The sequence below is a fragment of the Eurosta solidaginis genome, chromosome 4, assembly GCF_040869045.1.
Source record: "Eurosta solidaginis isolate ZX-2024a chromosome 4, ASM4086904v1, whole genome shotgun sequence".
Lineage (NCBI taxonomy): Eukaryota > Metazoa > Arthropoda > Insecta > Diptera > Tephritidae > Eurosta > Eurosta solidaginis.
In genome coordinates, this window is record NC_090322.1 from 126,228,788 (window position 1) to 126,246,032 (window position 17,245).

General features: G+C 39.9%; 1 protein-coding gene across 1 annotated transcript; it reads left to right on the plus strand.

Annotated features, from left to right (window-relative positions):
* The first annotated feature begins 6,619 nt into the window (after window positions 1-6,619).
* LOC137248176 (uncharacterized) lies at window positions 6,620-11,728 on the plus strand. Its single transcript, XM_067779041.1, has 4 exons — window positions 6,620-6,656; window positions 11,017-11,170; window positions 11,245-11,486; window positions 11,543-11,728. The coding sequence occupies exons 2-4, from the start codon at window positions 11,050-11,052 to the stop codon at window positions 11,726-11,728; spliced, it is 549 nt and encodes a 182-aa protein (XP_067635142.1). The 5' UTR covers window positions 6,620-6,656; window positions 11,017-11,049.
* The last annotated feature ends 5,517 nt before the right edge of the window (window positions 11,729-17,245 follow it).

Genomic DNA, 17,245 nt, shown 5'->3' on the forward strand with positions numbered 1-17,245 from the left:
GCCTATGAAGGTAACGGTTTTATTGGTTTGGCCCGCGCTTTGGACATGATCACATACGTACAAAGCACATGCTCTTGGTAATATGTGTGAGCTTGGGTTCATTTGTGAGTACGTACATATATGGCGTACAGTGTACACCTCGAGGGGAGTAATTGGGGTATCAAGTTCACCTTAAAAATGAATTAAGATAATTCTCTTTCTCCGCTTAGCAACGCGTTTGTCTGATATAGTGTAATTAATTATAAAATAATCCATTGTTTTTTATTTTCCTTCGCGATTTTTACCCGTTTGCCTCTGTTATTTCGATATAGTCCAACTCTTGCTTTACTCACACAGTTCCTATATCTTATTTTTTATCCTTTCATTCCCGCTCCTAGAAGTCTTCTTCCCTTCTCTAGCCCTACCATTCTTTCTTTCTTCCTCATCTATCCTTTTTCCTCGTGTTCTTTCATTCTCTTCCCTTCTTTCTCTTACTCTTATTCCACTACTTTAATTTTTACTTTTTCTATCTTTTTTCGTTTCACCTTTCTTTTCCACTTCTTCCCCGCTCCTTCTCGCATTCTCTCTTTTATTCCAACCATCTTTCTCTTCCACTTCTTTTTGCACTTCCTCTTCTCCACCCCTTACTTCTAATTTCCCCCTCTACATATCCCTCTTCTTCACACTGATCATACTTTTGGAATATGTAGTTTCGGAGATATTACAATTTTTTTACAATCAGGATAGAATTGGAAATTTAGAATCGATCTGTCTGGCTGATGTAGCGCAAAATGACCTCGACTTCAGCGGTGTCAAACTCTTCTCAACAGTCGATGGAGTGCTTGTTCCGATACTCCATATGTGTCGAGGCCGAAGAAGGGTAATTGCAAGGGAAGCGTTTAACACTTGATATATCCTTATCGTCCCTACATCTCCCACAGAAATGATTAGTTAGGATTCACATGCCTTCACTTTGCATTTTCATCAGATAGTGACTAACGATAGACGTTTTACAATTAACTTAGAATCTAGGTCGGTTATCTTTGTGCGAAATCTAATTCTCACCTTTCATTATATTCCTTGGTGAAAACAGGCATGCATCAATTCTTTCGCTTTATCGCCGTATCAAACAGAAACCTGTACCTTAAAAAGCGTAATATAAAACTCGAACCAATAACGAATTAAAACCATTTCCACATCATTTTATACATCTGGTGGATATAGCGGGATCATGAAACCGGGGCTATTATGGGCTTTCTCGCCTAAGGCATTCCAGCATTCTCGCCTACCACAACGTTAAAAACTTAGCCTTGTTTAGTGAATATTGCATTGATGCGTTCTCTTAATGCCATCAAGTAGATTGCATTTATACCGACTTCTCTAAGGCTTTTGACAAGGTATATCATAATATGCTACTACGTAAACTCGCTTCCCTCGGTTTTCACTCTGTATTTCTCAAGTGGTTGTATTCCTACCTAAGTAACAGACGTTGCATGGTCTCTATTGAGGGTGTATCTTCCAACTCCTTTACTGCCACCTCTGGGATACACCAAGGAAGCATCTTAGGTCCTCTCCTTTTCATTTTGTTCACCAATGATATAGGAAATTTTTTTGTGCCATCGGAGTTCTTACTTTACGCTGATGACCTAAAAGTTTTCTCCATTATTAAAAATAGTGATGACGCTCAGCGTCTCCAAGATGACTTAGATAGATTAGCAATATGGTGCTGTAATTCGCGTATATGTCTCAATCTCAACAAGTGCTTTCATGTCACATTTTCCAAAATTCGCAAAGTCTTACCAACGACATACACTATCTCGGGTACTTCCCCTCACCTCCTTCATGAGATTAAAGACTTAGGGGTTATCTTTGACTCCTCGTTCTCTTTCAATAACCACATTAACTATGTAATTTCAAGCGCGTATGCTTCTTTAGGTTTCTTGAGGCGTAATAACACCAACTTCTCAGATCCCTATACGTTGAAATTGCTATACTCATCGTTTGTTCGTTCCAGACTGGAATATGCTGCATTTATTTCGAGGCCTTATCACAGGTCTGCAATCGACAGGATTGAGCGAGTACAAAAGATCTTCCTAAAATTTTGCCTAAAATCCTTACATTTCTCAGACCCAGTCCCTGCTTATCATTCCCGCTTGCTGCTAATTAATTTAAAACCATTAGAACCCAGAAGGTCAACCCTTTTCTTGTCTTTCATTTTCGGAGCTACTAATGGAGACATCAATTGCTCCTCTTTACAGCACTCGATTCATTTTCTTATTCCAATGAGGTCTCTTCGTTCTCATAACCCCTTTTATATTAAACACTAACTATGCGATAAATGCTCTATTGCCGGGCTCTCTACGTGAACTTAATGAGATCTCTAATTCTAATATGCTTGATTTTTCTTATCCAAAGTCTATGGTTCTTAATTTACTTAAATCTTAAAAAAACAAACCTTGACTTCATTCCAGTAAAGACAAGTTATTGTGTGCTTCAACTGTCCCTGTGCAAGCTTTAGAGCAGTCAACCCCCGTGAGAGGAGTGGTCAAAGGAATAAATATGGAACAGTGAGCTGGTTAACTGGATCAAAGATGGGTTGTAGTAGGATGGAAAGTTTGGAAGAGGGATTTCATTTCAGGAGCCTTATCTATATGTGTAGTACCTCCAAAGGACTTATCCTCCTCGGTCTTATTCGAAATTACATCATTGTCATGTTACGGTTATCTGTGTGGTATCACAATGTTCTTTCATGTTGTCAAAGTGGGCTTACCCTGCCGGGGTGGCTGCCACTCAACCTTATCTAAACTGTAAGCACCTTCTGACGAAATTGATGATTTCTCGGTGTTATTGTTATCGTTTTACAGAATTGTCAAATAAAAACACGCAAATCCTGTTACTCGTACTACACATTCATATTTTACTGTACCTAATTTACAATGACTTATAACCAAACTAACAGCTGGTATCGCTCAATAGCTTTTTGTATCGTTGCCATGATTATCTCAACTTTTTTGATGCAGCCGCGCTTATTTAAATATATTTTTCAAAGTTATATAAAACGTGGCTGATGCTTTTCTACTGTGAACATCGCGTGGGCAAATCCACAATATAAGGAGCTTTTTGAGAAAACGACTATGGACTCAACTAAAATTGTTAGCCCCTCCAACTTTGTGATCGAGTTTTTGATACGCCACTGCGCCCATGTACATTCGTTCACTTTTTTTGCACCAGTATCAGGGTTTCGTAAACTTAACGTTTATTTGATAGCTTTTTTTTGTTTATTCCCATTACTATCAAGTTGGCTTTTGTACACTTGTTTATAAAGTACCACATACTCTGAGCGCTCAAACACACACACATAGTTATTCATATGGTTTTATATCCGCAATGGAGTTCAGACCAGTGAACAACCCGAAAAATAAGGAAGGAAATGAGATAAACTGTGAGCAGTTGACAACGTTATGTCGATCTATAAATGGAATACTTAATTGTCGACAGTTAAATATTGTTCCAGTGGCCCACTGCTCTTTTATAAATGATTAGTTTAACCAAATCTGGTCATTCGCTCTTGGACAAGCTTTAAAAATAATAAATTACTTGCCATTGGTGAAGTTAAGTGGGGAATAAAATAAAACTTTGTCTTGCTATTACCCTATAGTAGAGTCTACATGATAGCCTAGCAATTCAGTCGCATTCACAATTAGCTATGGTGGTAATGGTGTTAATTTAGCAGGCGGGGCTCTGGTTACCCCAAGTTCCGCACGGAAGGAGGGAGCTGGTTGACCTCAAAGGTTCAACGTGGTCATATAAACCATTACCGCGATGTTCAAGCTGGTACCTTACCTTGAGCTATTCTCTGGAACGTACCGGAACAAAATCCAGCAAAGATATGATAAAACTCCCCAAAAACCTACGGGGGGTCTTTTTTCGCTAGAAAAAGAATTAGCAAGAGATGTCCGTCGCATAACTCATACTGCGATTTGGAGCTTTTTAATATCGAACGTTTGTTGGCCGCCCTCAATAATTAATTGACTTCGCCATAAGTGTGATTTAAATAGCCTCTGTTTAAAAGAGGTGCTAGCAACTTTTATTGTTTTTCCTCTGTTTTTTTTTTTTTTTTGTTATGGGTGGGGATGAAAATATCAGGATTTGCATTAAATAAAAAAATAAATGTAAGGCGCGATAACCTCCAAAGCGATTTTAGGCCGAGCTTCTCTTCCAATTTTCGTTTTGCTCCTCTTAATTTATCCTACAAATTGGCGGGACAGGACCTACTTGTTGCAAGGCAGATGAATTTTCACTGTAAAGCTTTTCATGGCAGAAATACACTCGGAGTGCTTGCCAAACACTGCCGAGGGGCGACCCCGCTTAGAAAAATTTTCTTGTAATTGAAAAACTTTGTTTCTAAAATTTTGATGTTGTTTTGTCCGGGGCGTGAACCCAGGATCCTCGGTGTGATAGGCGGAGCACGCTACCATAGAAAGAGTCGAATAATTTGGTGCATTAAAAATCAAATTAAAAAATGCCGTATGTAACATAATTGTGAGCAACCATGAGTTCGGGACTAAAACACCTTACGCAGTTGGTGATTTTAGGTTGCGTAGCATTTGTGCCTTAACGGCATCGTTAGTGATTGTTGTTGTTGAAGCGGTAAGGACACTCCCCGAAGGAGTCCATCAATGTTGATGGTACTTTGCCGGATATAACTCCCGTAATTTTCGGTAACAAGCACAATTATGTTACCAGCCCTACCATCCCGGGAACGATTTAACATGACTCCATCGAACGGTCTAAGCCATCGCGGCCCTCCATATTTGTAACATGATTCTCCTCCGTTAAGCGACGTTCACAATTGGGTTGCGGAAGCTGTGAAGCTATTGAGCTGTGTGTTGTGCTTATCGACCCCTTGAATCCCATTGGTAGTGATTAAGGTTACTCTTGTATGAACAGCGCAGCAATCTGAGTTAAAGCAATGCGAGAGGACGGAATTGGAACAAGTATAAACTATACTAAATGGGATAGTTCTGCAATAATTCGGAACTAGTGCGATTCGCTGCAAAATCGTTTCTGTACTTGCAAGATATTGGTTGAAGTTAGAAAATCGAGCCATAGAGTTATACACTCGTTACTGTATGAGCCATTTTTCTACAGAAAGAAAACAAGGGCTCCTTCATGGTATCATAACGAGCCACAATATCCTACGTGAGTCTCCGTTTGGGAAGCGGAGGCGGCCACTTTAACCTAACCTAACCTACTTCAACCACGCCACATATTTTTGTTGCACTTTAAGCTAAGGACACACTGAGTGGCGCGACATGCAGCGACAGCAGCGCTTCACTTTTTTGCCGAATTACTGCATAAGAAAGAATATTTTGCCGCGTAGTCTAGTGCAGCTCAGTGTGTACTAGCTTTATTTTTTGCCATTTATAGTAAGCGTCTGTGAAAAATGGGGTTTAAAATAGAGCGGTGCTATTAGTTGACCAACTTTTATTGTTTTGATAATGAAATCTACAATTTTCTTTCTAAATAAAAGTATTTCCGTCAGTCGTTATGTGGCTCAACTTACGCCACGCTGTCGGTGGAAAATGGCTTGCGTCGCGACGGCGACAGATTGTATCTGCTTAAGCCATAAGAGAGAAAGAGTGAACGTTGTAATTATTCATCTTAAGCTAAAACTATACAAAATAACTTTTCCAAATAAATGCCAATTACTGTAAGGTAATAACTTGCTCCAATATGTATAGAGACACTAAGGCCCAGTTTCACATATCGTAACTAAGTTAAGCTTACAGCTGAGATTGTGCATTAGCTAAGAGGACCGCTTTGGTGTGACTGTAGCATGCTCCGCCTACCACACCGAAGATCCTGGGTCACGTCCCGGGAAAAGCAACATCACAATTTTAGAAACAAGTTTTTTCAATTAGAAGAAAATTTTTCTAAGCGGTAGTGTTTGGCAAGTACTCTGAGTGTATTTCTGCCATGAAAAGCTTCCCAGTGAAAATTCATCTGCCTTGCAGATGCCGCCCGGAGTCGGCATAAAAACAAGTAGGTCCCATCTCGCCAATTTGTAGGAAAAATTAAAAAGGAGTACGACGCAAATTGGAAGAGAATCTCGGTCTTAAATCTCTTCGGAGGTTATCGCGCCTTACATTTATTTATTTTTTTTTTATAACGTAAGCCCTGATACTTATTTGGGTTTTTTAAATGGCTCGTCAAGCAAATAATGGTAATACTCTTTCCTAGAGTGCCGCTCCAACCAAACTTAACTTTACTTAAAACATTTTCCAAAATAGCTCTGTTTTTAATATATTGTCAGTCACTGTATCTGCACTTTGGCATTTTAAATGTTATTTGTGGTGTCAACTCTTTCACCATTTACACATAGCAAAAAACAGTTAACATAATGAAGCAACACATCGCTGGTGTACCAATATGTCATACAAATCTCTCACATGTATGTATATCCGAATACGATAGATCTTTTTATTTTATCATCTGTGACGTCTGTGTAATAAATTTGTGAGTGCTAAGATTTAGTAAGGCTATGTATGTATGAGCGTTGAACTTATGATTATGCAATTAACTAGTTTGCCTCGTTATTATCACAAGCCGTCGCATTATATATGAAGATGAAGATCATGGCGATAATAATCATCATTACAACAAAGTTTTGCATTGTACACTTAATAATTATCGAAGATAAAAGCAACACATCAAAGCTTCGGGATGACTTTCATAGTATTTCGAGATTATTTTCGGTACTTCTTGTGAAGGCTTTTGGAACCGATTTAGTTTTGAGTATGAGTTCGAGGCCCTTTTGGCTATTTACAGATGCAATTTTGTTTCATAAGGTTATTGTGCAGCTTGAACTTTGTAAAGTACCAAAAATGAATTCCGCAAAGTGTCTAAAGCAATCGCTGGATCTTATCCTTGGGAAATAGTCCCGAACTGATTTCAAACTACTTTCGAATTTATCCGAAAACATTGTTACTGGGGACATTCCCAAGTACTGTATAGTTAGTGATGCGGAGAAAGTTTTAGCTAGTATAATTTTCCGCCGAGAAACTTCCCGATTACACCTTTTCTATCTTCAGCAGAACAATGCATACGGCAAAGGGTATCGCGGACAGTAGCTGAACGAAAGACTTTAATTTAAAAAACTTAAGCGATAAAGTTTTACCAAAGGCAGAGGTTGTGAATGCCGGCGCTACTCTGCAAGAAAATATGCTTACTATGAATTAACTGGTTTCGAATAAGCCAAATCAACTAGTACGCATTAAGCGCACAATAATGACCACAGGCCTAGGCCGACAGATCGATAAGCTTTGTAACAAAATAAACAGCTATATCCCTTATATCTCCAGTTTCTTCGCCTCGCGAAACCTGGCACTGCCACCGACTAAATCATAGGCGACCTTATTTACAACGTGGTCGTCCCAAATGTCGATCATTTTGAACATCCATGTCAATGGCACCACGCTACCGACTGTCTTACACCCCAAAATCTTGGGTGTGACGTTCGATCAGGATCTACATTTTGGTGAGCATGCAGCCGCAATTGCACCGAAAATCCAGAGCAGCAATAAAATCCTCAAATCTCATGTTGGCAGTCCTTGGTGTAAAGATAAAGAAACGCTCATTACCTCTTTCAAAGCAATTGGCCAGCCGATTGCACGCCTTGAGTCCCCGATATGGTCACCAAGCCTAAAGACTACTCACTGAACGAAGCTACAGGCCTGCCAGAATACCGCCCCATCACCGCCAACGGCTGTCTTCTTATGTCCCCAGAACACCGTCTACATAATGAAGCGAGAATACTTCCCATTAGGGAGAGAAATGAAATGCTAACCAAACAATTTCCGTTGAATACCCAGAAACCTAGGCATCCCAACAGACATCTGATTGATGAGCCTACACCGGCCAGGGGCTTAAAGAGTCATCTCTGTAGGCATTACGAGGAAATACGGCACCTGAGAACACAGCCGTATGTAGCCAAAAAACACAAGCAGGTCCTCAGTGAACTCCACAAACAGGCGTCGGACCTCTGTGCCAGTAATTGCCCGGTGAATCCTGTACTCAAAGAACAATACCCCAAACTAGCAGAGGAGAAACGCACTCTCCCTAGGGAAACGCGCATTACTCTAGCTCAACTTCGATCTGGTTAATGTAACAGGTTAAACTCTTACCTATCCAGAATCAACCCTGACATACAAAGCATATGTCCTGCCTGCAATGTGTCCCCACATGACACCAACCATCTCTTTAACTGTATTGTGGAACCAACGCCTCTAGCACCCCCCTCATTATGGTCCACCCCTGTTGAAACAGCAAGTTTCCTTGGACTCCCGTTAGAGGACATTGATGACAATTTGTGATTGGTCGCACCTATTAAATGGGCCGAATCACTGCTACAACAACAACAACAGTACACATTGTTATTTGGTTATTTTCTTTAAAAAACTTACTATTTTTCTACGGCCCTGTATGACATGACAACCAAACATAGTGAGCAAGGACTCTATTTTATGGCAACGGTGAATTAATTTAAACCTAATCATGGCGTAACCATACAAGGAGGCAGCATGGTGACATACCTACAAACATAATTAAAAATGCCATGTACTTTGTTTTTGTAAATTCGATGGTCTAATATCAAAATGGTACTGCGCTGAAAGTTGATGTATCAAGTCAAATAAAAAAAGTACACAATCAGCTGTAGTTCCGCCATGAACCTAATTTAGTAGCTGATTTTTGTGGAGTTAAGTTGAAGTGAATTTTTTCGGTATTCCCGATAAATTGTCAACAACTATGTGCTTCAGTTGTGCTTAGCAATTTACACAATTATTCTGTAGGGAAATTAGCGGCCTTCAGATCGTACTTAATTATTAAGCGAATACTGTCCTCATAGCTTAAAAGGGAAGGAGACGAAGAACAAGATATCTTTATTGAGGAAGATGGAGTCTACCACCCGACAATGAGTAAGTGAGAATAGCACTACACCCACAGAAACAACAAAGCAAAGGCGTAGGCGCTGTTCTGGGCCTTGATTCTCGGCGCAGGACTGGGGCGATTCTTTTCCTCCTTTCGTCTCTTCAGTAAGCTTGTTGCCTTCAGTTGATCGCTCCTCTTCTCCACGCCCAGTACTTTTCCTCCTGAATTTACCATGTTAGTATATAATCCTAATGTTACCCAAAATTGTTATATGGCTTTTTTCCTTTCTCTGCTCGTTACCTTTTCAACTATATTTTTTTACCCACACTCGCCGACCCTCCAGATTCTTCACTTGTAGAGCTCTCATATTTCCCATGTAGCGAAGCCATTCTCTATCTCCCTGTCATTATCGCTGTTGCAGGGTTTTGAGTTAATCATATTGGTATTATGTCTACCTTCCCGGCAAGGTGCGCTCAGCGGTCTATTTCCTGAGGCTGCTCTGTATTGAGATTGCTCCGCTCAAATGCAGTCGAGATTAGGTGTATATGTAATTTGAAGGAATGTGCGCATACCTTGGACTGAAAATTTAACCTTTTTTGGCCACCTAAGCGAGAAAAAAAGTCGTAGATGTTGGCTCCTGAACCTCTAGTAAAACCACATAGTAGAATGCTAGCAGACCATTGTATGTATCTTTGTTACGCTCGGACTTTGCACTACAGGTTCAATGACTACTTCCCAGCTGATGTTATTCGGATGCAGATCGGAACATTTGGTAGCCACACTTCAATAAACTGCGAGAAATCTTTACTATATTTATTTAAATTAATGAATCAAAGGCAGTGACTATTTAAGACTAATCTACGACTGGACCTGGAGTTAAAAACTGCGAGATGCTGCTCCGTCTCTCAGGTAAAGAATAAGACATACCCGAAGACAAAAATGAAATATTCCCAAGATTTTCAAAAGAAAAAAGCTGTCCATTTAAGAAGAGGCATGCTTAGCAGGGTCAAACTGATGTTTTACACAATCTTACTTGATCAAATTCTAATATACTTCGACTTCACATTGCCGTATGAAATAATGCTAAATGATTTAGAAGGTTCAACGTGGTCATAACAGATCGATTCGGGGAGTCCGCTTATCGCTACAAGAAGGAGCAGAAGAATGGACAGACGGCCTGTTGAAGGTATATTTCCAGGAGGAACGAATATATTAGCAAATTGACTTCTGGTTGTTGATGTTGCTGTTGTAGCAGTGTCATCAATATCCCTTAACGGTAGTCCGAGGAAACTTGCTGTCTCAATAAGGTTGGACCTGAGAGATTGCTTTCCTCAATTACGAGTTCCGGGTATTTGTCTTTAAGGAAGGGATTTACCTCAATCAATATTGGCATAGTAGTCCGACACCTTTTTGTGGATGTCTCTGAAAGCCTTTTTATATTTATTTTCTTTATACGGATAAATTCTTATGTGCCGGACTTTTTCTTAGCACTTACGGAGATTTATTTTCAAGTCCCTGGGAGGCGGGCCTCCTCAATCAGAGGTCTGTTGGGATGCTCTTTATAGGAAAGTTTCTCGTCTCACTGTGTATATTATGTTCTGGATACATAAGAAGGCATCGCGTGGCAGTCCTAAGCGCGATTTTGACAGGCAGGCAGTTTCCACAAGGGTGTTTTTTTTTTTAGTCTTGGCGACTATATTGGGGACGCGTAGCAGGCAAGCGGTCCGCCAACTGCTTTGTAAGTGGTAACGAGCGCTCCTTTATCTTTGTCCCAAGTGATGTCGGTAGAAACTTGGGGGTTTTATTACGGCTCTAGGCTTTAGGTAACATTGCGGCTGCGAACATGTAGATTCTGATCAAATGTCACAACCAGTATATTTCTTATATGGTCGACATTTTTTTTTTTTTGTTTGTTGTAAATAAGGTCGCTTAGGATTTAGCGGTGACAGTGTCATATTTCTCGAGGTGAAAAAACTGCACATCGATTGATCTGCCGGGACCTGTTACCAATTTTCGAAATTCATTTATTTTCCTATTCAAATCGCATCACCCTGTACAAATTGATTTCTGATGAAACTTAAATAAAAATGACAATAACAACTTAAGTTGACTTTTGCGGATAAAAATATAAACTTAAAAATGTTTCGAATACAAAAATTGCTGCTCGAGGAATTCCGTGAAATTTATGAGCCTGTTATAGTTGAGAATCCGTTTACGCAGGTTACAGATGATGGTGAAGGCATAAGGCAATATCATATTGGTAAGTAAGTCAACAAATAATAAAATAGGATATTAAATTTTAAAATTGTTTGATACCTCCTTTTCTACACGAAGGACTTACACCATCAAAAATTGTTTTCGGTTGCGATGATTTCGATTTAACGGATCTAGATGACTACGGCTATCATAATATGGATCCAGAAATCGAAACTTTTCAGTTGGTCAGCTTACTGCCGCTGCAATTTTTACTAATAAAATTCTACCGCAAGAAAGGACGTTATGTAATGCGTATATGCATTGTGGGTGATGAGGATAAGCCAATGTTCTTTGAATTTGGTGGTCATATGTATAAAAATGTGAGTAATTTTGTGTTGTTATTCCAAATCGTAAATGTAAAATTTTTGCTATGCAGTTATTTTGGAATACATGGCGTGAGCGAGTCGCTACAATACGCTTATCACATCCGGCGCTATTTCATATATCTGGTTGTAGTCCGTTTTCAAGTACAGATGTACTCCTTGAAGATGAGGAGGTACACGCCGTTGTGCATTCGCCACCACGCTCCATGACCAGCTTTTGTAGGAGTTTTAGCCAGTAGTGAGATCTTCATTCTTTCAGGAGGCTATATTGTGCAAATAAGTAGTTATACATGCATTTTGTGTATGTAATATTATTGCAAAGTTATAAATGTGATAACGAATGATTATGTATGTACTAATTTCTTTTATTGCAAAAACAAATATATTTTATACATTAATTCAAAAGTTGCAAGAACAAACAATTGGAATAAAGGGAATATATCAAAGTCTGCAGTAAAAGCGGGATTTATATTGAGAGTGAATAAAAGCGAAACTTATAAAGATATCATGGCTCAAGTATATCGTTGGCTCATCTAATCAGCTTATTTTATCTTTTTCATTTGACTGGAGTAGGGACTGTCAAAAGGAGATGGCAAACTCAAAATGAAACCAACTCATTGACAACATTTTCATACAACACACAACTGCTAAGTTTTATGTTTTCATTCCATTCCATTCGCCTAACACCAACACGCAGATTTTGACAATCTGAAAAAAGGTATGTTGTTGCTGTAGAGATGATCCAACCTTATAGTTTAGCCATGAAACATATGAATCTGTAAAGGTTTATTAAAAGAAAAAAGTGGACTTTCTACCTATAATCCTAGAAGTCTGCGCCTTTTCCCGTTTAAGTTCAGAAAGTTACAGTTCAAGTTCAGAAAATTACAATTCAAATTTAGAATTTTCATTTCAATTTCAGAAAATTACAAATCAAGTTCAGAAACTTAAAATTCATGTTTAGAAAATTACAAATCAAGTTCAGAAAAATCACTATCGTTAAAGAGGCACTTCGAGACTTGTTTGAAAATCTTTTCGAGACTATTTCGAAACAATTTTTAGACTGTTACACGATAATATCCGTATAACTTAAGGTATAATTTCGGGACAACTTCTGTATTATTACAAGGCTATATCGCACTCATTTCGGGACAAGATCATTTCAGGGTAACTTCGGGATAAAACCGTGGTTAATTCTTTCATGTTGCCTCTTCTCATGTGTGCCTGCCACCCAGATTTTTTACGGTCCTTCTCCTTGGACCATCGAAAATAACTGTTGACTGCGTCAAAAGCTTCGAAGAGGTCAATCGCCCAGGGGACTGTTTATCGACTAAGCAGCAATAAAGCTGTTTTATAAAGGCTGGATAAGTCTACAGACTTAAAGCACATTCCTGCTGTAACAGACTATTCGGATAAAAGTAGAAAATGCACACTCCAACCGCTTGACGATAGTAAGCTTTATAACTACACCTTTTTCTCTACCACAAATGGCTGGAATGTTAATAATCCGGTATACTGTCCGAAACTTGAGTTGTAAGCTAAATTTTGTATAAATCATCCGGCTGCTTAGTATGCTGCCACTTGGCTTTTCAGAGACAAAATTACTGTTCTATGACAGCTCTTAACGGCTTTCAGAAGTTAAGCTAGTGTCGGAAGATCCTTAATGTTTTTGTTGTTGTGTTAACAGTGCTTCGCCCCATTCAATGGGCACGTCCACTCACAAATTGTCATCAAAGTTCTCTAACGGGAGTCCAAGGAAACTGGCTGTTTCAACAGGGGCGGGCCATAGTGAGATTGGTGTTAGAGGTGTAGGTTCCACATTACAATTGGAAAGATGGTTGGTGTCATGTGGGACACGCATGATCCTACATTACGTATGTCGGGGTTGATTCTGGACAAGTAAGAGTTTAACATGCTACAGTATCCAGAACGAAGTTGGGCCACGGTGACTCGTGTCTCCCTTGGTAGTATGCTTTCTTCTGCAAGGGTAGGGTATTGCATATTAATAACAGGGTTTACCTGGCGCGTCCTGACAAACGCATTTACCGATTCTCTTTGGATTTGGCTTTGGGCCTTCCTATGCTTGTCTGGATCAAACGGCTGTGTTGGCAGGTGGCGCCATTCCCGTGGAGGCACGGCTAGATCAAACAGTTGTTTGCTATGATGTCCTGGTTTGTGACAATTTAGCAAAAACTGCCTGTTCAGCATTTCGTTGAGCTCTTTAATGTTGAGCTCTTTGGTATCACTATGTTGGTGGTGTTCGGGGGTCACAAGGAGCCATCCGGTGGCAGTTCTGATAGCAGCAATTTGACAGGCCTGTAGCCTTTTCCAGTATGTATTTTTAAGACCAGGCGACCAAACTGGTGACGCGTATCTCTTGAGCGCCCGGCGAATTGCTTTAAACGTGGTTATCAACAATTTCGGTGACATGCGCCTTGAAGGTCAGAGTATTATCGAACGTTACACCTAAGATCTTTGCACCCAAATGACAGTCGGTATTGTGACATCATCGACGTGAACGGCGAATATTTGCGACGTCTGTTCCTTCCACGTCGTAAACACAGTGCCCGTGGTTTTTGTCGGTGATAATGCCAAATTGCGCGAGGTGAAGAAAATAGAAAGATCGAGGGGATAGCTGTTTCTATTAGAAAGTAGTTCATCAATTGTGGCCCTTCAATTGATCTGGTTGCCATAATCGTGCAGTATTCGGCATAGGAAATGATTGTAACTCCTTCAGCTGGGGAAGGGAGTTTTGATATGTAGAAATTAATCGGAATCGGGGATAGGACACAACCCTGTGATACCACTGTTTAATTTTCCTAGGCTTTAAGATGCCTGCCGGCCATTCAGATAATTTGCGGTCCATCTTTTTAGACAAGAGGGAAGGTATGAGCCTTCTATGTCTTGGAGTAGCGTTCCGTGGTTGACTGTGTCAAAAGCTTTTAACAGGTCGAGTGCCACGAGCACAGTCCTATGATGGGGTTTTTCCTGATTTATTCCATAATTAAACTTAGTGTTTATGGCGTTTAGCGCGGTAGTGGTGCTGTGCATTTTGCGGAAGCCATGTTGGTGCGAGGTTAGACGAATATTTGCGTGAAATGGGGGAGCAAGACGCTTTCCAATGTCTTCGCTACTGGCGAAAGGAGTGATACCGGTCGATATAACTCGCCTTCGTTAGCTGGTTTACCAGGCTTTAGTAGTGGAATTATCCTCCCTATTTTTCATTGTTCGGGAATGACAAGGGTGAAAACGTGCGGTAGGTAGTTTAGTCCATCAGCGCCAAGGTGTTTTAGCATTGGCATGGCTATTCCGTCTGGGCCTATTGATTTGGAGGGCTTGGCCTTGTGGATGGCTTCTTCAACCTCTGGGGGGTTGTTAGTAATTGGTGGCACGTCGTGTTTGTGTTTATGTGCCCGTCTGTTTGCACGATCTCTGGCTTTGTCTACAGAAGAATGCATTACATATTGTGCCAAAAGGCGCTCGCGCATTTCTTCGAATCAGATAAAGTTTTATCGCCGAAGGCTATGGATATTTTATCGTTGCGTTTAGTTTGATTGGACAGAGATTTAACGGTTGACCGCAATTTACCAACACCGGCAGAGTGGTTGCAGTACTCAAGTTGAGACTCCTAATATGGGGGTCTCTAAGGTCAAGATGTCTCGCCAGATCACATCCTCTTGCTAAATTTGCAGGTTATGTCGGGAAATGCGGTATGATTTCAGTTATTCTACCGGCCGGAATAAAGCCTGCAGAAGCTGTTGCGATGACCTCGCGGACTGCACGCTCACTTTGCAGGACATTAATCAGGTCGCTGTATTGAAAGGAGTATGGGCAGGTGTTCAGAGTAAGTAAGCATCGGCTGCCATTCAAGGTAGTTTATGAGCCCTGCGCTGGCAATTGAGATGTCAGGTGACAATTTCCTGTAATTAGTCGTCTCTCTGGGAGTCAAAGATGGGTGAAGGCGAGAGCAACTTCGGACAGTCGATGTGGCCTGCAGCAGCGTTGCTGCAAGAAGGTGGCGTAGGTATGCTTGAGAGTGAGCCGCGGGACGTCCTTGGACGTGAACAGCAGGGAGCCGCAAAGGTTTTGTAGAAGCTTCGGGGGCGACGAACGTTTTATTCTAACCCAGAACAGCCCGAACAATGTAAGCATCTTTTACACGTGACACACTGGCAATGAAATGACAGCCCTTGGTCGGGGGAAAAAAATCCCGAGTCGCTCCAGTACATACAACCGGCTGCCGTGGAAAGCGGTTGGTAGAAATTGTTTTTGTATCTTGAAGTTGAATAAAGTTTCGCCAGTTTTTCTAGCTTGGAGTCCAAGACAAAACAAAATAGTTTCATACATACGTATAAACAATTTTTTACTTATTGGAAATTTGCAATATTGAAAATATCATATAATTTTTTAAAATATGCTTCCAAAGTCAACAAAAAGGTCCTTAATAAAAAAAAATAATTACATAGCAAGTTGGCGAGCAAACGAAACTCAGTGACCGTTCACTTCGCCAAGTAACGAGCTCCATCGACAATCATATTTGCGTGTAAACAGCGGCTTAGCGCGAAGTTTTTAAATCTTAACCATGGTGAAAACAATAAGGTGAACTCATTGTCGAGCTCAAATTTTTTTGTTTACGGGAAAATGGGAAAACAACCTTGCCAACTCTGAAAAGAGTAATCAAAAGCACTTCTAAATTGAAAGGGCAAGTGTACCTTATGACGGGCAGCCTTTTTAATTGAAAATCAAAGTACTTCAGAACCAAAGTAAACGATTGTAAGTCATATATCTGCATACATAGATGTGTACGCCAGTGGCATGGCGAAGCCCCTAGCAACTATGGTCACTTAGTTCGACAAATAAAAACCATCATCCCGTCACACAGATCCTACGCTACATAAATAATTTTGCATGTAAATGCAGCAACAATGATTTGAGCCAGCCTCTGCTGATATACGGACCTAGAAAACTCACTAGATGATTGCTAAAATGTAAATGTGATCCCCTCAAACATTCTCGGAGCGCTCATAATTTATAAATCCGATATGATTACGAAATATATATGTGAAAAATATAAGCGACAGAAATCTGATCATTTATGACTCCAATATGATTAAAACTTGGGCCAAAGGTCAAAAGTGTTGAGCAAACAAAGCAACTTAAGAACAGATTTTATTTTGGAAAAAATTCCTTTCAAACTCAATTTACTTGGTTCGTGTTAAATTTTTTGAATAAAATCATAACCACTTAAACTTTTCTGGAGCGCTCCTAGTTTACGATTCCGAAATGAGTCTGAAATATATGAGAAGTTTGAGCCTCCAAAAATGATTATATGGTCAATATTTTAGTCTTTAATGTTACAGAAATACGTATATTTCTGTTCATATTTTTGAAGTATTGAACAAAAGCTGAATATTTTTTACTTATTCTGATGACTCACCCCAAGGGCTATATTTTATACCTATACACTTTTCTTCAATTCTTTGTTGTTTTCAAGATACAGCCAGTTTTAAGCGGTCTTTAATGTTACCGTATTTGGAAGTGCGTTACGTAGTAACGTCGCACTTACTGAAAATTCAGCTCATCCTGCCAACTAAAAAACTTAAACAAAGCATTTTCTTCAAGACCAAGGTTGAAAGAAACGGCAACTTTTTTAACTTTTGGAAAAAAAAAATGTCCGGCAAGTCTACGATTCAAAGTATACAGGTCTTTAACGCTACACAGAAAAAGTCTTTAACGTTACCATTCGATCTCCTTGAAGA

Bases quoted from the DNA above. Each gene is read 5' to 3' on its own strand.
- LOC137248176 (XM_067779041.1), top strand. From the start codon at position 11,050: ATGTTTCGAATACAAAAATTGCTGCTCGAGGAATTCCGTGAAATTTAT. The intron at 11,171-11,244 runs GTAAGTAAGTCA...TTCTACACGAAG, and splicing joins CATAAGGCAATATCATATTG to GACTTACACCATCAAAAATT. The intron at 11,487-11,542 runs GTGAGTAATTTT...TTTGCTATGCAG, and splicing joins GTGGTCATATGTATAAAAAT to TTATTTTGGAATACATGGCG.